We start from the raw sequence: 27,565 nt of genomic DNA on the forward strand, positions 1-27,565 counted from the left end.
GGCTCCAGGGAGCGGAAGGAACGAGTCTAGAGAGTGGGGAGGAAGAGGAATGGAGAACTCGGGAGTTCAGCAGGAATTAGTCTGTTCCAGCTTTCTCATGGAACAGAGGACTGCAGACTTGTTCCCTGTGGGAAGAGGAGCTGAAGGTCTGTTGGGGAATGAATCCCTCTGGGCAGGACTGCTTTCTGGTCATAGGGTTTGGGAGAGCAGCTAGAGGTGATGTTGGGGTTACGGATGTTGGGGTTGGGCAGTCGGCTCTGCCCAACCCAGACTCCCTGGGACACATCCCCCAGGGACAGAGTCCTGAGCCCTGAGTCCTGGCTAGGGGGCGGCCAGAGCCCCAGTCAGGAGGGACCCAGGAGAGCACTGGAACACCAGGACTCCACAGACAGCAGAGGAGGAAGAGGCCAGCATCATCTTCCTCCCCTCTACCCAACACTGGGCTTGGAGGGGGAGTGTGAGGGACACGGTGTTCAGGACAGCTGGGACTGAAGAGGAAGCTGAAGACCTCCGGAGGACACTGGGCTCCTTCACCCTGGTGGAAGGAGGCACACCAGCTCACTGAGCAGGCCTGGGTTCGAGAGAGTAACACTGCTGGACTGCACCTTTGGGACACTGGGTTTGGTAACTGGGTCCGTGGGGTTCTGGTGCTGTTCTGTGAGCGAGGGGCTCTGGTGGATAAGTGGTGTCCAGTGGGCAGTTAGACAGACTGTTGTGTTGCGGATCCTGTGTGTATTAAAGGGGTTTTGGTTTATAATTCAAATACTGGAACAGTGGTTACCTGGGAAATACTGTATGTAACGTACTGTAGTTGTTTCTCTCAGGATAAAATCTACATTCTGCTAGAATAAAAGTTTTTTGAAAGCATTTATCACACTGTCCCTTTTAAGCCATGAGGACTCCAACTACAACTAAAGTCAATACTTTGCAATTTTTCTAACCCTAGAGTTTGAGCAACCATCCAAAAACTCAGTAAATCAATTTGTCTAAAAAGCATTGAATGAATGAGTGCTTCCTGAGAAACATGTGTGGAATTAGAGTTTCTATCAGTTTCTCAAGCAACTGCTTCTTTAAAATGTATTTCTGTATCTGCTGTGTTCAGCTACACTGTAAATGAAAACTGAAACTATGGTCAGGTTTATACTTACTGTGGAACATGGGTTCAGGTAATGATATGCCTGCAATTTAAATGAGAATAAAAATATAGTATTGATATTAGTGTTGGTGCTGTCGCCAACCATGTGTTGCCCCTCCCTGCATCCCTCTGGAAGTGGGACACCCCAAAAGTTGCTTAGATAAAATTAAAAATGGTAGTTATAGAGAGTGAGAGGTTTTCCACTCAGAACCAAAAAAATAATTGCACATATACCCTTTTATATATATTATATATATAATAAATCTTTACAAAAATGGCCCACAGAAAATGACAGAAAGCCTGTCACAGTGGTAATCCACAATCACAGAATACAGTCCTCTCTTTATCTCAGTCTGTCCCTCTCAGTCCGTGTGGGATAAACTGAATTATGTCCTTTCTTCTCCATCCTGACTTGTCCCTTTCCCAGTCCCCTCTGCTGGAAGAGTCCACTGTGTTCTTACAAAAGGGGCTGAAACTCTTCAGAGGAATCGTTACGTGTCGTGTGATTATGATCACATGGCACAGCACTGAGACCAGTACGACCTACGATTGTGCTAGAATTTACATGAAACCTTGATGCTAGACTTGTTGATCGCCCTGGGAATCTGTTCCGCTTTCCCCTTTCACTGTGTTATGGTACTGGCATGGACCTCACAAGTCATCACACACAGATTCCAAAATATATCCCGACTGCGACTTCACCACAAGGTAAAACTGCGGCTCTTTAAAGTGCTTCTAGATGAATTTTCGAGGACGAGAGCCAAAGTGTCACACCCCCTCACCCCTCTTGAAGTCCTCGAACTGGTTTAATTCCTGTCCTGTACTGGACTCTACACTTGAAAGGCTGTGGAGACAAGTACCACTGTGACACATGAGCGCTGTTGTCTTTCGTACGGTGTGACCATTTGACAGCTCGGTGGTCAGTCTCAAGGAGATTCTTCCCTGACAGGTAATACTGCAAAGTGCCCAGAGCCCACTTTACTGCTGGGCACTGAAATCCCACAGTAGACCTGCAGGCACAGGGGAAGAGTTTCCTGCTGATCTACAGGATGGGCCTCCTGTTCTCCCCTCTCCCTGCAGTAACACAGTCTGGACCACGAACGGCAAGTCAGAATCCAGACACTGCCGCCCTGGGTCTGCACACAATTCCCCTTTCCAGTCAGTAACTGCTCACTCATGCTTCAGTCCAGAAGAGGCTCTGTTCCTCGCTGTCTTTCTGGTCAGATCTGTGGGAGACTCTGGGAAGAAACCTGCGGTACCAGCCCACGAGTCCGAAGGAGGATCAGACTTGTTTTCTCCGGGCTGGCTGCAGTTTGTCAAGCAAGGCCTTGATCTTGTGTACCTGGTGCTCCAACACCCCACTGCTGACAACATACCCCAGGAACAACACCTCCTTCCGTAAGGAAGAGCTCTCCGCTGCTTTTACTGCCAGTCCGGCCTTGTGGATCTGCTGGAAGAGCCCTTCAGGTGCTGCGGGTCTTCATTCAGGAGAGCTGTAGACGACAACATCACGATCTCCTAACAAGTAACTGCACCCTGGTGCACGCAAATTCCAAAATATATCTCGACTGCGGCTTCAGCAGAGGAACACTGATATATCGCTCACAGAGTCCGTTTGGGGGTTACGACGCTGCTGCGCTTGGGGTTTGGGGGTTACCTCTTTACAGTACTGACGTGCCTTGGCGGGTGTCAGTTACGAGTTCTGCACAATGAAGAGCGGACGTCTCAGTCCCTGGTCTTCCTCGGTGTCACACTGGCGGCGAGGAAGGAGTCTTCACTCCCACTGCCCTCCCGTTCCTCACTTGACCTGTTGAGCCTCCAGCGCCCTGGACTCGCTGGCTGGACTCCTTCAGGACTCACTGGGCTGCACCTGAGCTCCCAAACGTGCCGGACGCCCGGAACAAAGCGATCCTCGTGCACTGCCTGGGGACCGGGGGACAGCACGGCGCGTTGTCCACACTCTCGGCCCGCTGCAACCCTTTAGTAACCCTTTAGTAAGTAAGTAGTAAGTAAACAAATAACAGAAATGTCCTTGGATACAGAAGTGTGACCAGAACTGGTCTGAGAAAAGACTGCACAGTCCTCCTCTTCCTCTTCTGCTCTTCTCTTGACTCTTCTCCCTGGATCTTCTCCCCAACTCTTCCCCCTCTGGACACTTGAGGATTCAATCCAGTTCACTCTGTGTCTCCCACTTCTCTCTCCTCACGTTTCCACTGCATCTCCACTCTTCACTCTCACTCTTCACTGAGCACCAGATCTTCACTGGCTGTCCCAGCTGACCGGGTGCAGCCTGTGTGTGAACAGCTCTCATGTCCCTGACATGGCAGCGCAGGTCTGCTGGCTCCTCTCCCCTCGTGCTGAGAGAGCTCCTGTCTGTGCGGATGGGAGACCAGGGGCCTGTGGACTCAGCCTGTGCTCCCTGTCTCTCTCAGCTGTGGGGAGACGATACGCCGCTGCCTCACTCCTGCAGCAGCAGTGCCTCAGCTCAGTCCTGCTTGAACAGCCCCTCTGCTCCCTGCAGCACACTGGGAGCCTTTCATGGGGCCTGAGAAATGAGCCACCACACAGCCATCTGCCCAGAATCGAAGCTGTATCTCCTCAAGCAGCCCTGGATTTCGGACTCCCACAGGCCTGGAAGACAGACCAGCCCTCTAGCAAAAACACTCCTGTTCCTTCCTGCTGGAGCCGAGATGGAGACAGAAACCTTTGCTCTTCCCAGTGGATGAATCAGCCCAGAGGAGCAGGGTATCCTGACAGCTCCTCTCCCTCACTTCAAACCCCTCTTCATCACAGAGCAGAAGACTCACTCGGATCAGATGGGCCTCATTCAGCAGGTGTCCCCATGAGCAGGCAGTAATATTGGCTCATGGTCACACACAGGCCCAACAGGAGCCCCTCTCACTGTCTCACAGGCAGCTGAGCTGAAGTGAACTCATCTTGTCTGTGAGGCTCCTTTCAGGGAGAGAGGAGCTGCCGTCTCACAGTCTGTGGACAAGGAGAGAGGGGCTCCAGGGTGGTGTACTGATATGAGTGTTACTATTCTTATCTCCACAGAAATGTCCTTGAGCACAGAGCTGTGAGTCACATGACTACAGCACAACCTGCCGCCACAGTCCAGTTTCCCAGAATCCTCTCCTGCACTCCTCTGTGTTTCACTGAGAACAGAAAGTGAAAATATTTCATTACTCTGGTAAACAGGGTGTGAGAGTTGAGGTGAACAGATCGTTTTTCAAATCTAGTTATTAAGAGGCCTCAGATACTCAAATATTTCTTTCAGAACAAGAGAGAGAGGAGCTCAGAGCAGCAGGAGCAGGTTGTCCAGTGTGTAAGTATCCTGTCTGTCTCCGAGCAGTTAACAGCACAGTGTGCTGCAGGGTTAGCTGCTGTCCTGTACACTCAGACAGTTAGTCACTAAACAGACGACTTATTGTTGTGAATCATAACCTGATGATGTCGAATGTTTGAGTTTTCTCCTTTATTTCAACGTATCGGATCTGACGGCAGACAAACAGTAAATTTCTTGTCTTTCCTGAAGGTTTCTCTTTCACTTTGTGCTTCCTGTAGTTGAACAGCATCACACTCTGTGAGCAACGACTCTCAACACAAGGAAGATTAAACTTTTCTCCACGATATGGACTGTAATTAACAGTGTGAACGTCCTGTGAGGTGAAACAGGTGAGTCCAGTTATTGTCCAGTAGTATAAGGAGTCAGGAAACACTGTCTGACTGGAATCCTGTCCCCTTGCTTTCTGTGTTAGGCTTCAGCGCACCTGTGACTCCAGACTGGATGAAAAGGAATGGATAGATATAATAATGCTTGTTTTCTATTTACACCAGGTCAGAGTCAGAAAACTAATTCGATTTAGTTGCTGTGTGCTGGAGTGACAGTGAGATCAGTCAGATACAGCAGTGTGTGAGTGATCAGTCAGGACTGAAGCTGCTGTGTGCTGGAGTGACAGTGAGATCAGTCAGATACAGCAGTGTGTGAGTGATCAGTCAGGACTGAAGCTGCTGTGTGCTGGAGTGACAGTGAGGTCAGTCAGATACAGCAGTGTGTGAGTGATCAGTCAGGACTGAAGCTGCTGTGTGCTGGAGTGACAGTGAGATCAGTCAGATACAGCAGTGTGTGAGTGATCAGTCAGTCAGGACTGAAGCTGCTGTGTGCTGGAGTGACAGTGAGATCAGTCAGATACAGCAGTGTGTGAGTGATCAGTCAGGACTGAAGCTGCTGTGTGCTGGAGTGACAGTGAGATCAGTCAGGTACAGCAGTGTGTGAGTGATCAGTCAGGACTGAAGCTGCTGTGTGCTGGAGTGACAGTGAGATCAGTCAGATACAGCAGTGTGTGAGTGATCAGTCAGGACTGAAGCTGCTGTGTGCTGGAGTGACAGTGAGATCAGTCAGATACAGCAGTGTGTGAGTGATCAGTCAGGACTGAAGCTGCTGTGTGCTGGAGTGACAGTGAGATCAGTCAGGTACAGCAGTGTGTGAGTGATCAGTCAGGACTGAAGCTGCTGTGTGCTGGAGTGACAGTGAGATCAGTCAGATACAGCAGTGTGTGAGTGATCAGTCAGTCAGGACTGAAGCTGCTGTGTGCTGGAGTGACAGTGAGGTCAGTCAGATACAGCAGTGTGTGAATGATCAGTCAGGACTGAAGCTGTTGTGTGCTGGAGTGACAGTGAGATCAGTCAGTAAGTGAGCTGAATGATCTGTCTGCCTGTATCTTTCAGAGACCATTGATCTCCATCAGAGTGTTTATTTTAGAGATGAAGGCTGACCAGTCACAGTGGGTCTTTGTGACTCTGCTGTTTCTCCACCAGTCCTCTGTCTCAGGATCAGGTACAGTGAGACTCTTATTGGTGTTTTAATCAATAACATGAACAAGGCCCTCATACCGAAGACTGGTTTCATTACAGTTTCTGGAAACAAAACATCTGAAACTTATAATTTGAACATTAGAACATTTTAAAATCTCTTAATTCTGAATTATTCAATGATCAGAACGTGAGGGTGAACCTGTTCTTGCAAGAAGCCAAGATACAGGTTTCAGGAGCTTGACCTGACACCACGATCTTCACTCCCACAGCCTTGTGTGCCTCCTGTTCTCAGGTTTAAATGCACTTTCTCATCATGTCCACTCTGGTTCATGTTTGACTGTTACCTCTGGAGAGGAGCACTGGATTGAGTCTGAAGTCCCCTTGCAGTCTCTCTGTTAAAGCTCCTGTAGGTCATGTTTGTCTTTCCTGCCTGTAACACTCTGCTCTTGTCTATATTCTCTACATTGACTGCAGCTCTTCTCCAGCTGCTGTCTTCCTGCACAGCTTCACTCTCACAGCTAACATGCTGGTTTCACCTCCTCAGCGTCTGTGATGACAGCTCTCTGCTCTCCAGGCCAGGCTGCTCTCACACACAGTCGCCCCCAGACTGCTCAGCCTGCAGCCCTGCTGTCCTGCTGGAGGATGTGTTTCTCTCTCAGGCTCCAGTATCACTGTCACTGCCCCTCACACACTCTCTCTTCTGGAGACCTGCGGCCCACAGCTCTCGCCCAGCAGACTCAGAGCTCTTTACTCTTGTACCTCAGGAGCTCTGCAGCTCTCAGCTCTTCCTCATTGTCCTGGTAGAAATGAGACGTGTGTAAATGTTGAAAAGGATGAAGTACAGGCTTGCTGGCTCACTGTACAGGCCTGATGAAGAACCAGCCCTGCTGTATCCCAGCTGAAGACAAACACTGGAAACATCCCCACAGCTGCCAGCATCTCTCTCTCTCTCTCCTGCTGGACTGTGTATCAAACACACACTCAGTCCTGGTGGGCTGAGGAGAGCTCTCTAGTGATAAGCATCACTGTTCCAAGGAGAAGCGCTTTTCCTTCTGTCTCCACGGCCTGAGAGAGCAAGCAGTCCTCTCGAGAGGGCAGACAGGCTGTTTATAGAGGAGCCCCCAGCTGGAGCTCATCAAACCATCAGTCCCCTACAGCTGTGCCTCCCTGAGTGACCACTGACTGACAGAGCATCACCCTTCCTTCACAGCTCTATTACACTGAGCTGCTCCTCTGGAGGAGGGAGAGCAGCAGCAGCACAGGGACAGGCTGCTGAAGAGGCTGTACTGACTGGAGAATCACGGCCCCAGAGCTGTTCAGCTGAAAGGAGCTGAGTTTGTAAAATACTGATTACAGTCAAGCTGACTGTGAGGCAAGGAAGCAGAAATCTTCATAACTGAGATTAATTCCAAGGAAGTTGATGACAGGAGAGGGACCATGTTTTATCTGCAGTGAATCGAAGCCCAGTGTGTTGTAATGAAACTCAGAGGAAAGAAGCTCCTGTCGGAGAGGCCTGGGAACAGTGAACACTGACCAGAACACAGGAAGGACTTTGCTCAGCTCTCCTGGGCTGGAGGGAGTGAGGAGAGTGAAGGAGGAGATGGACAAGATGAAGGTCTTCACTTCGTCCAGACTGCTGCTGGAGGGAGAGGGAGCATCAAGGAACTGGGAGGAGCAGGGAGAGGAGTGATCATCCCGAGGGGAAGTCCTGGGCTTGAGGAGCTGGGAGAGCAGGGCTGGACGCAGGGATCTGAGACACTGCTGGCTGTGCTGAGGAGTCTGGGGCAAAGAGGGGATGAAGCTGGAGGGGGCTGGGAAATAGGGACAACCCCTGAGCTGTGCTGGACAGCAGGGGGCAGCAGAGAGAGAAGATGTTGTACGATACCTGTTTACTGTCCCAGAGGTAGGATGGAGGGAGCTGGGAAGAAACGGAGAGAGAAGAGGAAACAGGAAGAGGAGTATGGGCAGGGTGGTACAGTTTACCAGAGAGCTTACCACACAGCAGCAGACTGGACTCCTGACTGGAACTGATTAATCAACAGACACAGAAGGAGACAGAGGACTTGTTTACTGCTGAATGGCATTACCTTCTTTATAGTCTGCTTGATTAACTTGTTTATTTTGCATTGTAAGATGCAGACTGACCTGTATTTCTTTTAACTTTGTGACTGAAAACTTCAACTTCATGACAGTTCAATTGTGATAAGGAGCCTGAGAAACCAGACTGGGTGATGAAGCTTCATACAAGATACAGTACAACAGAGCTCATAGAAAACACTGAGGGGTCACTGAGCTGCTTCTCTTCACTCTGTCAGTATGAGTCTCCAGTTTGTCTCAGTGTGTGTCTGTGTAGAGGCTGAGACTCATGTCAGCTGTGTGCTCTTTCTCTTTCAGAGACATTTCGGGTTGTTGGTCCAGCTGCTCCTGTGTTTGTTTTCCCTGGTGAAGACGCCGTCCTGCCCTGTTACCTCTCACCAGACATCAGCGCTATGGACCTAGAGATCCGCTGGTTTAGAGATGATCATGATAAATTTGTTTGTTTATATGAAGCTCAGGACTATAACATTGATTTACAGAATCTAGCCTACAGGGAAAGGGTTGATTTGTTCCTGAATGAGCTCACCAGAGGCAATGTGTCTCTACTACTGAGAGATGTGAGGCGCTCTGATCATGGAGAGTACAAGTGCATAGTTGTCTCTGGCCATGGAGATGATCACACTGTTATAGACCTGAATGTGAGAGGTGAGTGTCTTTCAGTCTGGTTTACTGTATAAAGAGAGGGCTATATCTGTGATGAATCACTGATCACATCAATACTCTATTAGATGTCAGCTCAGTCCACACGGTAACACACTCAGTGTCAATACAGCACTACACAACACAGTACACAAGACTACACACTCCCCCAGTCTGCACAGGCAGAGTCTTTAGAGAGACTGAGGTACTTATGTTGTGACCCCCACACAGTAACACACAGTAACACAGTCAGTGTCTTGACTCCTGTCAGCTCCCTGCTGAGCAGCTTCATTATTTCACCTCACCGGGGTGTCTCATCATCTACACAACATAGTACAACACAACTCCACACAATACAGCACAACACTACTCAACACAGTACAGCACTGCACAACTCAATACTATTAAACATCAGACTATGACACATTACAGCACAGCTCAACACAACACAGAACAAAACAACACATTAAAGCACAATACAACTCAATACAACATAACCAAATACAGAACTGCATCAAACAGCTCTACACAGTACTATACAAATTAACACTGCAGAATTCACTACAACACTGCAAAACACGACAAACTATTACACAGCTCAGCACTCATCCAAGTGGATCAGTTTCCATCCTTGTGTCTCTGTAATACTGATCCTGTCTCCTGTAAATACAGACTCACTGATACTTCAACACTCCAGATCACCAGCTGACAGCTCAACTGTCACCTTGAGTGGATAAACTTTAAGAGTTATAATATACAGATTCTTCAAACTGTTGATTCTAAACACGTCTTTATCATTTCTGAGTTCTGAAATCACAGCACTGAAATAGCATTTTGCGACAGTGGGCTTTTATCAGCTGTGAAATATCTCCTGTTGTGTCGAACCCACAGCCCTGGGCTCCCAGCCCTCAGTGTCTCTCCACTCCCCTGGAGGAGGTCACACCCAGCTGCTGTGCGGATCAGAGGGGTGGGTCCCTGTGCCTGCAGTGACCTGGACAGACAGGGATGGACATGATGTGACCTCACTGTCCAACAGCACAGTGGAGAGGGACCATCAGGGGCTCCTCAGTGTCAGCAGCTCCATCCCAGTCCAGCAGGAGTCCAACATCTTCTCCTGTCTGGTCAGAAGTGCTCTGCCTGAGCCAGACTGGGGCTCTCAGCTCCACATTCCCAGTGAGTATTGAACACGAACAGTGGAGCTCAGCTGTCACACACCTGAGGTCTCACACACACCCAGGACATAACACACCTGGGCCACTGGGCACAGCCCAGTATAGGAACTAATGATGAAAGGACTCACCTCAACACTCAATACAAAGTGCTGAATCTGTCACGCACATACAATCAGGTGACACACAGTAACACCACTCTCAATAAGACACTTTCTGTAAATTATCTAATATTCAGAAAAAAAGTATCAATTCTGAAAGGTTAAAGATTAAATTAAAACAACAGATCCCATCTCTGCTTTCTGTGTAACTAAAGAATCAAGAACATGAAGTATCTCTCATGCTTTTTTGAATAGCACTGGGTTTAAAACATGTGCCTGCAATGAATACTAACTACTTACTACATGTATTAGAGTCAGTCTCAATAAGAAATGTCTTATTTTTCTGTTTTCCAGGAGACTTTTTCCCTGCGTCCTCTGGGTGGATGGTGGCTCTCTTCTTGTTAGCAGCTGTGACTGTAGCAGCAGCAGCACTTCTGGTGATCCAGTGGAGAAGAATGGACAGTATGTGCTCATTATAGATGTGTGTCTGAATGTCTGTGTCAGGATGGACTGTAAATGACAGTGTCTGAGTAGCACACCCTACTCTAGATAACAGGAGTCAGTGCACAGACACCCTGTCAAGAGCTGTAGATCCCAGCAGCTCAGCTTCTCAGAGTGGGTTATAGAGGGAGATCTACACTGTGGGATGGGATCCTATCAGTCAGAACCAGAACCGGCCCACAGCAGCTGTCCTTGCAGAGACAGACCCAGCTCCTCCAGTGTCAGAGCTCCTCTGTCTTCAGCTGTGTCTCACTGTGAGTTTCCAGTGGAGGTGAATCAGGGTGAAGTTACTCAGGAGTTGTTCCATCATCTATGGGCAACACTGAACATCTGACCTTCTCCTCTGGGATGGAAACTCAGAGAATCCCAGCACAGCCAGGATCTTCCTGCTGGGCTCCTTCCTGATTCTCACCCCCTGGAGAACAGTGTGTTAGTGGTTATAGTGACACCAGCGCTGTGTCCAATACTCTCTAGAAACAATTAGTGTTTCAGTGTTTCCTTGTCCATGTTATTCAGTAACAATCTAATACACCTGATGGATATTTAGCAGATTTCAGATCTGAACTCACTGTTTATCCCACTGCAGCTGTAATCCTAATATTCTGACAGCTGGCCTAGAGGACATTAACATACAGCATCAAACTCAGCAGACCTGATCCCTGAGAATCTCTCCTGCTGTGGTCTGTATGGTCTCAGTGAGGTCATTCTGGAAGATCTGTACAGTCTCTCAGTCTCCCTGTGCCACAGAGTGAGAGAGAGAGTGAGCTGAGGAGAGGAGCTGATCCTCAGTACTGGATCTCAGTCATCTCATAGGATCTTCTCCAGCCTGTCTGATACAGCTGCTGGTTAATATATCAGGGTCACACACTCTACTGAACACACCTCTCTAGACTGCAGTCAGTACAGGATCTTCTCCAGCCTGTCTGATACAGCTGGTACAGCAGAAAACAGCTCAGCAGATTTTACTGGAGCTTCTCTTCACAACCAGCAGGTCTTCCCCAGTGAAACCAGCAGTGTCTGTGTGGGAGGGTCTCTCACACAGCTGCTGAAGGGACAGTAATCAGTGCTGAGCAGGACCAGGGCAGGGAGCTGTTATTTATTACTCTGTACAAACACCTCCCTGAGCTCTTAATGACCAGTCAGGACACAGAGGACAGTGAGGACATTAGAAGATAGAAACACACTGTCCCAAGAGACAACAATACTGGAGCTGCCGAAAGGCACAACAATTTAGACTGAATCTAGATGGGGCAGCATTAATGATCAGGGAATTAAAACACTGTCCACTGTCTCAGCTCTATCTCCATGACAGGATGGTGTTATCACAGTGTTTAACCAGGAAGACTCCACAGAGAGAAGAGGGTTTTGCTCTGGACTGTAGAGACCCAGTTAATACAGGACATCATCACAGAGCTGCTGTTACCCTCCTCACTCTCACAGACCGGACTGCAGTCTGGGCTCAGTACAGGAGCAGGGCTGACAGCAGACCCTGCCTGTAGGTGTGTCAGGTGTCTGTTCTGTATCACATCTGCAGATCACCCTGTAGTCAATAAAGGAATAACTGCTGTAAACTCACATCACTGAATTCCTCATAACCTCCAGACTCCACTGCTCTGCTCTGTGAAGAACAAGTCTATCTACTGACACAGTGAAGTATTTTGTTTTCCAGTTCTTGCAATTTAAATAACCCAGAATCCACTCTGAGTTCTGAGTAGAGGTCTCTGCTCTAATCTAGACTCATATTCCAGCTCTACTTTGTGTCTGATACTCCTGGTGTTTCTTCAGGACAGGAGCCCTTTGTCAGTGTGAGGTTACTGCTGGACAGGGATGCTTTTGATGTTCATGCTACTGTAGGAACAGCATGGAGTCACTGTGCTACTGATGTATGTGGTCTGCGGTCATGACTGTGTCCACTGTGTCACAGTTAGATCTACAGAGAGGATACCTGGAGTCCAGAGAGATCATGAGGTAGTGGGTACATACAGTACACTCTAATCACAGTGAGAATGGAATATCTTTTTAACCACAGTTACCCAACTTCTGTGTTTAAACATTACAGAATGGGGTGAAGTGTGCCTTCCTCCAAATCTTTTTCTAGATCTCTTCGTCATACCTTCTCTTCCTCCCTGGGCCACTTGCCCGCTTCTCTCACTAAACCAGCATTTGGCCTCTTTCTGTCCCCTGCTCCCGCCTCTCACTCCTTCTCCCTCCCAACCTTTGTTCTCCCGCTACTTTACCTTTGCCTACTGCCCTGTCTCTCTCACACCTGAAGAAGGCTCCACGGCCGAAATGTTGTGTTCTCTTTCTTCTTTTTTTCAGCATGGAATAAACCTATTACTTGTTCCTTCAAAGTCTGTGATTAAACATTACAGAATGGGGTGAAGTGATTTTGATTTACTGTAGTGTGGCAAACATTCTTATCTATGAGAGATAGGAGGGATCAATTTTGATGATGGGGTTTCCATTTTCTGAATAAATGCATTAAAAACTGAGAACAGAAGATAACGTCCTTACACAAAGGGTGGTGGGAGAGGGAACAAGCTGCCCAGCCAAGCTGTTGGAGTCGATACCTGCTTCCTTTCAAGACACAGCTGGATGAGATACTAACTTCCACACTGACTGTATGGGCTGCTCCCTTTCTGTTCTTATATCAAGTAAGATGTACTGTATAACACCTGTAATGGAGACAATGCCCGAAGTCGTTGTCCAGTTTCTCCAGCTCTGTTCCTGTGTGTCTGACTCCAGTGTCTGTGTTTGTTTACAGGGGAGGAGAAGCTCAATGGTGAGTGACTGTGAGATGTGTCTGTATTGTCACATTTCTGTAAGTGTCTGTAGATTCGATGTTAATTGTATTTGTATAGCTTTGGCAACACGGATTTATTCATTGGTCGTGCCAATAAAGCATCTTGAGTTGAAATTGAATCAGTTAGACTCTCTGTAGCTTCTCATAAATTTTCATTAATAATTAACTAAAGTCATTTTAGCAGAAGTTCCTCGGTAAAAAAAACATATGGTTTCTTTTTAAAACAGTGTATAGAAACTGATTTTATGATTAAAATGTGTACCTAGAAGAATGTTATGTGTTATGTTTCTTGTCATTGATAGTTTAATTCTGGGAGGTGGTATTTGCTGCCTGTTTGAGTTTGAATATTTAAACTGATTTGAGAGTCATGAGTGACTGAGAGCCCTGATGGTCTAATAATGTCCTCTTGTTTCCAGCCATTCCTGTCATCCGCACAGAGCTGGGTAAGTACCTCCTGTGTCTGTCAGATCACAGAAGTGAAAATACAGATGAGGCTGAGCTGTGCTCTACTGTACTGATATGTGCTGACATGTACTGAGCTCCACTGTGATGAACTCTACTGCACTGATACACAGTAAATCCTTCTTTCTGATTCTTCAGATATAGACACATGTTCGTTCATTCGTTATTTGCTGGTCACTGTGGGTACTGGTCACTCAGGCAGTGATACTGGTCACTGTGGGTACTGGTCACTCAGGCAGTGATACAGGTCACTGTGGGTACTGGTCACTCAGGCTGTGAAACAGGTCACTGTGGGTACTGGTCACTCAGGCAGTGATACAGGTCACTGTGGGTACTGGTCACTCAGGCTGTGAAACAGGTCACTGTGGCTACAGGTCACTCAGGCTGTGACAGTGGTCACAGTGGGGACAGGTCACTCAGGTATTGAAACTGGTCACTGTGGGTACAGGTCACTCAGGCTGTGTGAGAGCAGCTAGTGTTGTCCTTCATGACTTTACAATAAACAGCTTTCAGTATCAGTGTGAAATACCTTCAGGGCTCAAGAGCTACAACTACAGACAGTTCAGTGGTGTCTCTGTCTGTCTTATTGAATTGTGCTGCTCAATCTTACTGACTGAGACACCAGTCTAACAGACACAGCTGTTCTCTCTCACTGACACTGTGATCCCCACTGCAGAGGACACTGAGGATCCTGAATCAACTTATTTCACACTGCAGTATAAACTCTAGTATGATATCCATTAATGAGCAAAATACACTTTTAATACAATAACTTCCTCTTATCTCTCTACAGATGCCATGAAGAGAGATCCCATCCCTAAATCACGTATGTACACTGTGTGGAGGAACTGCAGACTGACACCACTGACTGTACTGATGTCTTATTCCCAATGTGGAGCCCAGTGTGTGTCTGTGATTCACAGTGTGTGTATCTCTGTGTCCAGTGTGTGTCTGTGATTCACAGTGTGTGTATCTCTGTGTTCAGTGTGTGTCTGTGATTCACAGTGTGTGTATCTCTGTGTTCAGTGTGTGTCTGTGATTAACAGTGTCTATATCTCTGTGTTCAGTGTGTGTCTGTGACTAACAGTGTCTGTATCTCTGTGTTCAGTTTGTGTCTGTGATTAACATTGTGTGTATCTCTGTGTTCAGTATGTGTCTGTGATTGACAGTGTGTGTATCTCTGTGTTCAGTGTGTGTCTGTGATTGACAGTGTCTGTATCTCTGTGTTCAGTGTGTGTCTGTGATTGACAGTGTCTGTATCTCTGTGTTCAGTGTGTGTCTGTGATTAACAGTGTCTGTATCTCTGTGTTCAGTGTGTGTCTGTGATTAACAGTGTGTGTATCTCTGTGTTCAGTGTGTGTCTGTGATTGACAGTGTGTGTATCTCTGTGTTCAGTGTGTGTCTGTGATTAACAGTGTCTGTATCTCTGTGTTCAGTGTGTGTCTGTGATTAACAGTGTCTGTGTCTCTGTGTTCAGTGTGTGTCTGTGATTAACAGTGTCTGTATCTCTGTGTTCAGTGTGTGTCTGTGATTAACAGTGTGTGTATCTCTGTGTTCAGTGTATGTCTGTGATTAACAGTGTCTGTATTTCTGTGTTCAGTGTGTGTCTGTGATTAACAGTGTCTGTATCTCTGTGTTCAGTGTGTGTCTGTGATTAACAGTGTCTGTACCTCTGTGTTCAGTGTGTCTGTGATTAACAGTGTGTGTATCTCTGTGTTTCAGAGTGGCAGTGGCTGTGCAGTGCTGAAGGTAGGTCTGTCTCCAGTTGAAGTTAAAGACACAGTTCAGCTATTGATTGTTAATACTGATGAGTTTTGAGTCACAGTGAGAAATATACTGATGAGAGAGGAAAGAGAAGGAGAAACACTGTGAACTGAGGTTCACTGCAGGTTTAGTTTATACTCCTGTGAAGAACTTCAATATCTTTCACAGTGATCATGTTGTCGTTCAGCCAGTGGAATCATGTTAGTGCTGTAGTAATTGAGGTATAACTTCACACAAGTTCCTAAATTATAAACCATTTTTACATTAAGAGAAGCTGATAGCTTGTAGGAGACTAAATGTCATTTAGTATTTAGTATTTTATTACTCAGAGACACAGATCACATTATTACAGTAATTACACAACAGGTGATCACTGATCAATTAAGTACAAATTAAGAGCTCATTAGATCACAGTCACAACACTGTCTCACTGCTGACCGGATCCCTGTTCACACACCCACCCCATATCACCCAAGGAAATACCTGTCAAATATCTAATAACAACTTAGACAGCGGTGCAGATTCATGTTGTGATGAAACCAAATACTTGATACACACAGAGACTGGGCATTAAAATGATCCAATCAAAGTGTTAATTAACATGTGACACCAGGCACACGTCCTCTGTCACACCCTGTTTCTGTGTCTGTAGACAGTAGAATTGAAGAGACAGGACCCAGCGTCTCCCTGGAAAACACTAAACAGCCTCAATCCCCCAGATGAACAGGAGTCATGCTGAGTGTGTCTGAGTGCCTGTGAATACCCAGGCCATAACCCATAACAGACGAGCTGGGAGACTCTGAAGTAGTGAGGTTGTGGAGTGAATAGAGAAATACAAGTGTCTGTGACAGTGAGTTGAGCAGTGTCAGAGGGAGTGTGTGTTAGTGTGTTACTCTATCTGTGTGTGTCCATGTGAGTGTGTGTGTCAGTGTTCATCACTGCCAGTGGAATAACAGAAGAGCAGAGAGTGTTGGGGTCACTGGAGTGTGTGGGTATGCAGGGAACATACAGTAGGAATACTAGTGTGTGATTGTGTGCAGAGCTCTGAGTCTGTATTAGTGTGTTCCTGTATCTGTGTGTGTCAGTGCGAGTGTGTGTTCCTGTTTTACTGTCTCTGTGAGCAGTGTGCATGAATGACACTGTGAGTCTGGGTGTTCATCAGTGTCAGTGGGTTTGTCACTGTAAAAGTACCCAAACTATTTGATTCAGATCTATTTTCACCCCTTGAGATGAAGAGACAGATTATAATGACACCAGAAAGAGAGTTAATGTACTTCACAGGTACAGACATACAAACGTGTGAATGTGTCCCTGTGTTTCTGTGTGAGAGTTGGACTCAGTGGCAGTGTGATCTCTCTATAGATTATATATGGCCTCTGTATGTGACCTCTGTCCTTTGACCTTTTCACCTGTCCACAACACCACATCATACTGGCCATAATAACCCCAGTACTGTCTGTGCTGGACACAGTGTCCAGCAGGGCAGCACAGCTCAGTACTGACCTCTCCTTTCTTCTGTACAGGTATAGGAGGCCCTGTCCCTGACCTGAGTAAGTACTCTGTGTACACTCACAGCTCTGATGGGCTCAGGCCTCTCACTGCCAGTGTGGGGGAAGAGTGTGTGTGGAGCAGCTGAGGGGTATTTAAACTGGGGAACTGGGGGCAGGAAACTCAGAACAGGGCAATTCTGGTGGACTCAGGAAGACCAGGGCAATATTAATCACAAAAGTAAACACACATCAAGGAGGTCACTCTTAAATACTTATATATTACTACAGTATATATCTCAACGTTCAGCATTACGTTTAACAGTTAAAGAGTTACCGAATCATCCCTGACATCACACATTTTAGACATTTCTTCAGTAAGACCAGCTGGACAGCAGGGGTGTTGGTTGGGCTGTGTATCCAAACTAACCTGTAACAAGACAGAGGACTGAGGCCAGAGAGTCCAGACAGTTTGCAGCCTCTATATGGGTGAAACAGGACAGGAGAAACTAGAAGAGCTCATCAGCAGGAGTGTGATCGATCACTGATGAACACAGGGGCCCAACAGCTCACTGTGTGTGGTGTTCACACTGTGTTAAAGGTGATTGGGTAATAACTGGGGATCTCTCCTCCTCTCATGTTAATGTGAGACGTTTCCATGGGGATAAAGAATCTGAAACCGATGTGATGACAACAGTTAATCTTTACTGGAGCTTTGTGCTGCCTCCATATATATACTGTGTTCCTGAATACACATATATTCTGAATAGCTTCTGTACCTCTGTGTTCAGAGTGCGTCTGTGATTAAGTGTCTGTATCTCTGTGTCCAGTGTGTCTGTGATTAACAGTGTCTGTATCTCTGTGTTCAGTGTGTGACTGTGATTAACAGTGTCTGTATCTCTGTGTTCAGTGTGTGTCTGTGATTCACAGTGTCTGTATCTCTGTGTTCAGTGTGTGTCTGTGATTAACAGTGTGTGTATCTCTGTGTTCAGTGTGTGTCTGTGATTAACAGTGTCTGTATCTCTGTGTTCAGTGTGTCTGTGATTAACAGTGTGTGTATCTCTGTGTTCAGTGTGTGACTGTGATTAACAGTGTCTGTATCTCTGTGTTCAGTGTGTGTCTGTGATTCACAGTGTCTGTATCTCTGTGTTCAGTGTGTGTCTGTGATTAACAGTGTGTATGTCTCTGTGTTCAGTGTGTGTGATTAACAGTGCCTGTATCTCTGTGTCCCAGTGTGTGTCTGTGATTTACAGTGTCTGTATCTCTGTGTTCAGTGTGTGATTAACAGTGTGTGTATCTCTGTGTTTCAGAGTGGCAGTGGCTGTGCAGTGCTGCAGGTAGGTCTGTCTCCTGGTGAAATCTTACCCTGTGCTGAGGTCTCTGCTCACTCCTTCATGAGGGTCTACAGGCTGAACCTGGCAGATCCACTGACCTTGGATTTGGGAATATGTGTGGAAAATCAGGATCACAGTGGTGCAGTGGAGAGCCATGCTGCCTCACAGTGCTGGAGCCCTGGGTTCAACTCCTGGGGTGCTGTCTGTGTGGAGTCTGCATGTTCCCCCTGTGTCCACATGGGTTTCCTCCAGGGGCTCCAGTTTCCTCCCACAGTCCAAGATGTGCTGGTGTGTCAATTGGCTCTGGGACAGAACTGGCCCTGGTGTGAGTGTGTGTGTCTGTGTGTTTAGATAATGAATGGTGACGCAAAATTCTAGGTGGAGCTACAATCACAGACACCCCCCACACACAGGTCTTTAACTTAAATGGTGATTTATTGCCCATATCTGACACAGCAACAGGGGAGGTCGATCCTCAAGAAGAGCTGAATATTGAGAACAAACCAGCAGTAGTAGGAGGCCGGTCCAATGAAACTCCTCACATCCTGAACTGACCGGGGGGCTGGCCAGGAGTTTACTGTGGCTCCTCTTCAGGGGCTGTGGAGACCCCTTCTGGCTCAGAAGCTCCCAGGAAACGAGTCTCTTGCTGTAGGAGATTCATGTCTTCAGTGGGTCTTGAGACCTGTCCTCCTCATGAGGTCCCTGACCTTTCTTCACTTGTCCAGGACCTGGAGAATGAGGGTCATCCAGGCACACCGGGCACTCTGACCTGGGCACGCCACTGAGCTCCCTTCCCATCAGCCGCTCAGAGCTGGCTGGGCAGGGCACAGTCCAGAAGGCTGGAGCGTGTGTTGCCACAGCCCCTGACCTCTGGAGAAGGCAGTCTCTGGCCTGACCTCTGGGCACCTCAACTTGCCGGTAGCTGCTGTACAGGTCCAGAGAGCTGAACCAGCGCTACCCTGAGACATAATCCAGCACCTCGTCAGTGTGGCTCAGGGGACAAGAGTCCTTCTTGGTGACGTTGTTGAGTCCCTGTAGTCTGTACAGACCAGCAGTGAAGCGTCCTTCTGCAGGGGGAGATCAGGGCCTGTCAGAGGGCTCGATCTCCCCTGCTGCAGTCAGACCCCGGACTGCTTCCTCTGCCTCGGCTCTCTTGTGGATGGCCAGGCGGGGGGAGGGATGCAGATGGGTCTTGCTTCGCCAGTGTCGATGGTGCTCTGAGCTTCGTTTGTACGAGTACAGTCTTCCTCTCTTCCAGCAAACACATCTGCAAACTCTCGTAGCAGAGTCCTTGGTTGTCCCTGCTCTGCCTCACTCAGTCCCTCTTTGCTGCGCTGAGAAAGCTCCTCCACCATTTTGTCTGATTTTGTTGTGGTCTTGAAGGCCGAGCCCCTGTCCTCAGTTTCAGGATGCTGCTCCCTCGCACCGTGGGTCAGTGTCTCCTGGCTCATGGGGAGACTCTGGGCTCCATGCTGTATCTCCATGGTAACTCTGGGCTGCTCTGGAGCTGTTGCACTGGTACCCAGGAGGAGGTGTGGCCCCTCGCTGCTATTAGCTTGAGGGCCACTCGGCATTTCCTGCTGGCACTGCTCTCGAGACGCACGGTTCTGCACAGAGGAGTTCAGTACCAGTGACTCCATCCTCTCACCTGGCCATCCAGGGAAAGCTCTCTTCACTGATCTGCAGCAGAACTGCCAGGTTCTCTCCTTCTGTAGTCTGTCTGAGCCAGGCGCTGCCTGTAGGAGTTATACTGTACCTGACCATCGTGATCTTCAGCATGAACACACACCTGCAGACTCACACAGCTGAGCCTTGAAGAGCAGGGTCACCAACACATGGCTCAACAAATACAAACAGTGAAAACAGTGAGAGCTGGTGGGAAATTAATTATTAGTCCAGCAAACTGATGTCGAAACGAGTAAGGAAAGTTATTGAGGTTAAATCATTCTGTGCAGTAATATCCACAGATGTCCTTCCATCAGCTCTTACAGCCATTCCTGCAGACTGCCTTCATCTAGAACTGACACAAATCATCACTTTTAAAAAGATGGTGATTACAGTATTTTTATTTCTTTAACCTTTTCATTTGACTACATGACTCTAATATCTGTTTCCCCAATTTCTGAATATCCCTGCTTTCCCTTCAGAAATACAATTGTAGAGACTCATCACAACAAATAAATAACAAATCTGTTCAAATCACACCCAGATTTGACAAAACACATTTAAGACTCACACCAAATATTTTCTTAATTTCAGATCTCTTCACTCCCTGGGATATCTGAAAAAACACTGTCACATACAAAATATTTTACATACAGCTACTAATAAAGATGTACAATAAATTGCATTGTTAATAAATTACTTGTATTCATAGACATTAAATACTTTAATAGATACAATAAAATTAGTTTTTATGAATAAACACATCAATAAAGTTCATTATTAATGAATGTGGTTTAACTGGAAAGCAGTTTTAGTTAAACATTACAATCCTTTTCTGAGCGACGGACACATGACTTCCTGCCGTAGTGCCGGTGTTGTTTCCCCTCTATTCTCCTGTGATCCAGAGCTCCGCCTGTCCCACACTGAGCTGTCTCCCCATGTGAAGAGGCGCTGGGAGTCAGTCCTGTACTCCAGTCACCTCTAGAGGGCAGCAGCTCTCACTCTGGGCTCGTTGCAGTGGAGAGCAGGTTCAGCTCGGAGCTGCGGACTGATTTCAGCGGCCAAGTTCGTTGCTCTTGGTCTGAAGTTGGCGCGCTAGTTTAACACGGAGCTGTGTGCTGATCAGGGGCTGAGCTCCAGTTAGTGCGCTGGGTCAGTTCGTTACAACTGACCCACAATGTCTGTTTTTCAGGTTTCCATACGTATTACACTGATTTGTGTGTAACGAACAAGAAAAAAAGACACACACAAGCTTTGTCTGTTCTCTCTCGGGTTCCCCTGTCTTGTGTAAAGACAACTTCAGCCTTAATTCAGGTGACAGAGTTCAATACACTGACAGACAGCTCTTAACACACACAAACAACAGATCCTTTTAATTACTGTCCTCAGCAGCGCAGGAGGAGACAAGCTTGCAGTTACTGCCTGTGTGATTCAGGTCCCTGTTATTGTTAATGAAGTGGCAGCAATTTCAGCTTCTAAGAATTTTGTCTTAATGAGACTTTTACAATCTAACTGATAGAGAGGAACCAGAATAACCATGAAAAGACAGTTTGCTTATTTTTCTTCTTGTGAAATAATGTATCCATCAGTATAAAGATGCCCTCAGCCGTGTGATCTGCACACAGTGGATCATCAGGTCTCCTTCAGATTTAAAGACACTTTCTCCCACAGGAGCCAGACTCTCGCAGTGTGAGAGCTCTGCACACGCTCACAGCTCATCTCAGCCGGGCTGGGCCTGTCTGTCCTGACCAACCCAGGAGACCCCATTTCCACAGGTCCGCCTGCCCAGTCTTTCCAGTCACATCAGAACACATCCAGAGCATCTGGACCGGTCCTGTCCACACTGTTATGTTCACTACACGCTGGCCACACAATCCTGACACTTTCTGAAGTGTTGTCTTTATTTTTACCTACTGCTCACAAACAAGCGCCATCTACTGCAGACGAGTTCAACCCAAACCAGTGATGTGAACCTGTGACTGCAGGCATCACGTGCAAACTGTGACAGAACAGTGGAGAAGAGGACAACGGGTTTTGTGTAATTAATTAATCAATCATTTATTTTGTCCCTGAATGCCCTGGGTGTCTCAGGACAGGCAGGCCCAGTCCAGCTGAAATCAGCAGACTGAACAGAACTGTAGTTTACTGCAGTGAGCTTCCTGCTGGTGTGAATCCTGATACACACTCTAGACACCTGCATCTGTACTTTCATCTGAGAGAGGAGTGAGATACAGATCATTTCATCCTGTCTGTCTGCTCTCTGATCCACAGCTGATGTGACTCTGGACCCCAATACAGCTCATCCCAATCTCATCCTGTCTGAGGATGGGAAACAAGTGAGACATGGAGACACACGACAGGATCTCCCTGACAATCCAGAGAGATTTGATACTGTTGTCAGTGTCCTGGGAAAGGATGGGATCACCTCAGGGAGACACTACTGGGAGGTGGAGGTGGGAGAGAAGACTAAGTGGACATTGGGAGTCGCCAGAGAGTCCATCAACAGGAAGGGGGAGATCACAGTGAGACCCCAGTATGGTTACTGGGTTGTGTGGCTGAGGAATGGGAATGAGTACGAGGCTCTTGATGACCCCTCAGTCTTCCTCCCCCTGAGCCAGAAGCCCCAGAAGGTGGGGGTGTATGTGGACTATGAGGGGGGACAGGTCTCCTTTTACAATGTGGACAACAGGTCTCATATCTACACCTTCACTGCCTCCTTCACTGAGAAACTCTTTCCATACTTCTGCCCCTGTAACAATGATGGAGGTAGAAACTCAGCCCCACTGATCATCTGTCCTGTCAGTCACACAGACTGAATCAGCACACTACCTGTGGGAGGGGCTCTCCTGGAGAAAACAATTATTCTACTCGTTTGTGTCAAACTGTTCTGCTTTCAGTCCATGTTATTGCTCTATTTTCTATTGTCTCTCCATTAATCATGTCTTTCAGTAAATCAGTAAAATAATGACACAGCTGTTGTCTTTCTTCACAAGCGACTGTCCTGCCTGGCTCGGGTCCGACTCGCGTCCTGCGGTTGCCCCTGGCAACAGCAACCTTCCCACGAGCTCCCGACCCGTCACTCCAACTGGATCGGGTCGCCGTTCGGTGAATCCCACCTTTCCCACCAGACCCGATCTGTTCCCAGTCCCGTGAATCAGCAGCCGGATTGACTGCCTTCTTACCGCGGTGTCGGTGCTCCGCTGTCAGAGCCTCCTTCTCCCTGCGAGCGCTCGGTTCTCTCCGAGACGAGAGTGTCTCGTTCCCCTCTTCTCTGCTGCTCTGATTCCCTGTCGCGATACAGCGATTCCTTTTCCTCCTTCTTCCCTCTTTTTCCTTTCTGTCTTGCTCATTTTTTGCCTCATTTCCTTTTCATATTTTTTCGCCGTCGGCTCATCAGCCTGATGTTCCTTTTTGTTCCTCTTGGTGTTTTTTTGCTTCATATCTTTGCACCCTTCTCCTAGTTTTCTCTTAGTTTCCTCACCGTTATCAGCCTCCCCTCTCTGTTTCCCAGCTGGGAGCCTGGCTTGTTTCAGCGCGCTGCTCGCGAACTGTCCGCCTGTCCTTCTGTATCAAACCCCACTTGTATGTCCTGCTCCTGCCTCCAGCGTTTCTAGATCATCTTACCCAGCACACTGGAACCTGCGCCTGGGCTCCAGCCATCATCACGCTGCAGCAGCACAGCGAGCCCAGTGTCTGTTACTCGTCGCTCTGAAAGAAGGGGATTAGGGCGGGAGTCTGCTCTCAGCTCTGACTTGCAAAGTAGAACTGGACACAGGCAGGTCAGACCTCATCAGCTGGACCGTCCAGTTTCTAATCTGCCTCCGTGTGATGGAGCAAACTGAAGCTCAGTCAGAGCCTCTTCCTTCAGTGCACTGAGCTGGACTCTCCTGCCCTGACTGACTGACTGGACTGACAGGGATCAGCTGACTGGCCCTGTGCCTCACTGGGACTTTCCTCAGGAGAGCAGCGTCAGGTGCAGAGGGCAGGGAGCTGTGTCCCAGCTCAGTGTGGAGTCTCACTCCTGTGCTGTAACATCAGCACCAGCCAGCAGTCTGGAGTCCAGTTCAGGGCTGAGAAGTCCCAAAGACAGAAGGAAGACTGGCAAGGAGTTTGTTAGGTCTGGGGTTTAGTACAGATCAGTGGCTCCAGAGAGAATTCAGTCTTTCAGTGTTGCTGCACTCCTGGATGAGTCTGAATTCTCTGTCGTCTCCACAGTGGAGCAGACCAGTAGAGTTTATAGTAGGAAACTGGGAGCCAGAGGGTGAGGCGCACCAGCAGGTTTTGGAAGAGATGTGGATCGTCTCCCAGCGCAGGGAAGACCGGCCCAGGAAGTGTGAGCCCGCCTGAGGGTGCCAGTAGGTCCCAGAGTAGGGAGGGGACAGGCTTCTTCCTGGGAAAGGGAAGACTGGCCACGGGTGGGAGAGCCCTTCTGAGTGGGCCAGGGGCTCCAGGGAGCGGAAGGAACGAGTCTAGAGAGTGGGGAGGAAGAGGAATGGAGAACTCGGGAGTTCAGCAGGAATTAGTCTGTTCCAGCTTTCTCATGGAACAGAGGACTGCAGACTTGTTCCCTGTGGGAAGAGGAGCTGAAGGTCTGTTGGGGAATGAATCCCTCTGGGCAGGACTGGTTTCTGGTCATAGGGTTTGGGAGAGCAGCTACAGGTGATGGGGTCAGGGTGAGAGAGTGAGGGGTTTGGGAGAGCAGCTAGAGGTGATGTTGGGGTTACGGATGTTGGGGTTGGGCAGTCGGCTCTGCCCAACCCAGACTCCCAGGGACACGTCCCCCAGGGACAGAGTCCTGAGCCCTGAGTCCTGGCCAGGGGGCGGCCAGAGCCCCAGTCAGGAGGGACCCAGGAGAGCACTGGAACACCAGGACTCCACAGACAGCAGAGGAGGAAGAGGCCAGCATCATCTTCCTCCCCCCTACCCAACACTGGGCTTGGAGGGGGAGTGTGAGGGACACGGTGTTCAGGACAGCTGGGACTGAAGAGGAAGCTGAAGACCTCCGGAGGACACTGGGCTCCTTCACCCTGGTGGAAGGAGGCATACCAGCTCACTGAGCAGACCTGGGTTCGAGAGAGTAACACTGCTGGACTGCACCTTTGGGACACTGGGTTTGGTAACTGGGTCCGTGGGGTTCTGGTGCTGTTCTGTGAGCGAGGGGCTCTGGTGGATAAGTGGTGTCCAGTGGGCAGTTAGACAGACTGTTGTGTTGTGGATCCTGTGTGTATTAATGGGGTTTTGGTTTATAATTCAAATACTGGAACAGTGGTTACCTGGGAAATACTGTATGTAATGTACTGTAGTTGTTTCTCTCAGGATAAAACCTGCATTCTGCTAGAATAAAATTTAAAGTTTTTTCAAAGCATTTATCACACTGTCCCTTTTAAGCCATGAGGACTCCAACTACAACTAAAGTCAATACTTTGCAATTTTTCTAACCCTAGAGTTTGAGCAACCATCCAAAAACTCAGTAAATCAATTTGTCTAAAAAGCATTGAATGAATGAGTGCTTCCTCAGAAACATGCATGAAATTAGAGTTTCTATCAGTTCCTCAAGCAACTGCTTCTTTAAAATGTATTTCTGTATCTGCTGTGTTCAGCTACACTGTAAATGAAAACTGAAACTATGGTCAGGTTTATACTTACTGTGGAACATGGGTTCAGGTAATGATATACCTGCAATTTAAATGAGAATAAAAATATAGTATTGATATTAGTGTTGGTGCTGTCACCAAACATGTGTTGCCCCTCCCTGCATCCTTCTGGAAGTGGGACACCCCAAAAGTTGCTTAGATAAAATTAAAAATGGTAGTTATAGAGAGTGAGAGGTTCTCCACTCTCTATAACTAATATATATATTATATATATAATAAATATTTACAAAAATGGCCCACAGAAAATGAGAGAAAGCCTGTCACAGTGGTAATCCACAATCACAGAATACAGTCCTCTCTTTATCTCAGTCTGGCCCTCTCAGTCCGTGTGGGATAAACTGAATTATGTCCTTTCTTCTCCATCCTGACTTGTCCCTTTCCCAGTCCCCTCTGCTGGAAGAGTCCACTGTGTTCTTACAAAAGGGGCTGAAACTCTTCAGAGGAATCGTTACGTGTCGTGTGATTATGATCACAGGGCACAGCACTGAAACCAGTACGACCTACGATTTTGCTAGAATTTACATGAAACCTTGATGCTAGACTTGTTGATCGCCCTGGGAATGTGTTCCGCTTTCCCCTTTCACTGTGTTATGGTACTGGCATGGACCTCACAAGTCATCACACACAGATTCCAAAATATATCCCGACTGCGACTTCACCACAAGGTAAAACTGCGGCTCTTTAAAGTGCTTCTAGATGAATGTTCGGGGACGAGAGCCAAAGTGTCACACCCCCTCACCCCTCTTGAAGTCCTCTAACTGGTTTAATTCCTGTCCTGTACTGGACTCTACACTTGAAAGGCTGTGGAGATAAGTATCACTGTGACACAGGAGCGCTGTTGTCTTTCGTACGGTGTGACCATTTGACAGCTCGGTGGTCAGTCTCAAGGAGATTCTTCCCTGACAGGTAATACTGCAAAGTGCCCAGAGCCCACTTTACTGCTGGGCACTGAAATCCCACAGTAGACCTGCAGGCACAGGGAAGAGTTTCCTGCTGATCTACAGGATGGGCCTCCTGTTCTCCCCTCTCCCTGCAGTAACACAGTCTGGACCACGAATGGCAAGTCAGAATCCAGACACTGCCCTGGGTCTGCACACAATTCCCCTTTCCAGTCAGTAACTGCTCGCTCTGATGCTTCAGTCCAGAAGAGGCTCTGTTCCTCGCTGTCTTTCTGGTCAGATCTGTGGGAGACTCTGGGAAGAAACCTGCGGTACCAGCCCACGAGTCCGAAGGAGGATCAGACTTGTTTTCTCCGGGCTGGCTGCAGTTTGTCAAGCAAGGCCTTGATCTTGTGTACCTGGTGCTCCAACGCCCCACTGCTGACAACATACCCCAGGAACAACACCTCCTTCCGTGATGAAGAGCTCTCCGCTGCTTTTACTGCCAGTCCTGCCTTGTGGATCTGCTGGAAGAGCCCTTCAGGTGCTGCGGGTCTTCATTCAGGAGAGCTGTAGACGACAACATCACGATCTCCTAACAAGTAATTGCACCCTGGTGCACGCAAATTCCAAAATATATCTCGACTGCGGCTTCAGCAGAGGAACACTGATATATCGCGCACAGAGTTCGTTTGGGGGTTACGACGCTGCTGCGCTTGGGGTTTGGGGGTTACCTCTTTACGGTACTGACGTGCCTTGGCGGGTGTCAGTTACGAGTTCTGCACAATGAAGAGCGGACGTCTCAGTCCCTGGTCTTCCTCGGTGTCACACTGGCGGCGAGGAAGGAGTCTTCACTCCCACTGCCCCCCCGTTCCTCACTTGACCTGTTGAGCCTCCAGCGCCCTGGACTCGCTGGCTGGACTCCTTCAGGACTCACTGGGCTGCACCTGAGCTCACAAACGTGCCGGACGCCCGGAACAAAGCGATCCTCGTGCACTGCCTGGGGACCGGGGGACAGCACGGCGCGTTGTCCACACTCTCGGCCCGCTGCAACCCTTTAG

At 48.1% G+C, this 27,565-nt stretch overlaps 2 protein-coding genes and 1 pseudogene across 2 annotated transcripts in view; all 3 read left to right on the top strand.

The window, feature by feature from the left end:
- The first annotated feature begins 4,699 nt into the window (after positions 1-4,699).
- LOC148660418 (E3 ubiquitin-protein ligase TRIM39-like) overlaps positions 4,700-27,565 on the top strand; it is a 115,414-nt gene continuing 92,548 nt past the window's right edge. The window contains exon 1 of the mRNA XM_088637839.1: positions 4,700-4,810. The gene's annotated coding sequence lies outside the window, so the exon portion shown is untranslated. The remainder of the gene's footprint in view (positions 4,811-27,565) is intronic.
- LOC148660419 (butyrophilin subfamily 1 member A1-like) overlaps positions 4,709-27,565 on the top strand; it is a 97,750-nt gene continuing 74,893 nt past the window's right edge. The window contains exons 1-12 of the mRNA XM_088637778.1: positions 4,709-4,810; positions 4,894-4,972; positions 5,864-5,972; positions 8,345-8,692; positions 9,578-9,859; positions 10,311-10,418; positions 13,222-13,239; positions 13,677-13,703; positions 14,516-14,548; positions 15,445-15,471; positions 17,010-17,036; positions 18,284-18,310. Coding sequence (XP_088493904.1) covers positions 4,949-4,972; positions 5,864-5,972; positions 8,345-8,692; positions 9,578-9,859; positions 10,311-10,418; positions 13,222-13,239; positions 13,677-13,703; positions 14,516-14,548; positions 15,445-15,471; positions 17,010-17,036; positions 18,284-18,310 — 1,030 coding nt within the window. The 5' untranslated portion in view covers positions 4,709-4,810; positions 4,894-4,948. The remainder of the gene's footprint in view (positions 4,811-4,893; positions 4,973-5,863; positions 5,973-8,344; positions 8,693-9,577; positions 9,860-10,310; positions 10,419-13,221; positions 13,240-13,676; positions 13,704-14,515; positions 14,549-15,444; positions 15,472-17,009; positions 17,037-18,283; positions 18,311-27,565) is intronic.
- LOC148660420 (zinc-binding protein A33 pseudogene) lies at positions 19,717-25,688 on the top strand (annotated as a pseudogene).

This window comes from Lepisosteus platostomus, chromosome 6 (genome assembly GCF_059453375.1).
Source record: "Lepisosteus platostomus isolate fLepPlt1 chromosome 6, fLepPlt1.hap1, whole genome shotgun sequence".
Classification (NCBI taxonomy): Eukaryota; Metazoa; Chordata; class Actinopteri; order Semionotiformes; family Lepisosteidae; genus Lepisosteus; species Lepisosteus platostomus.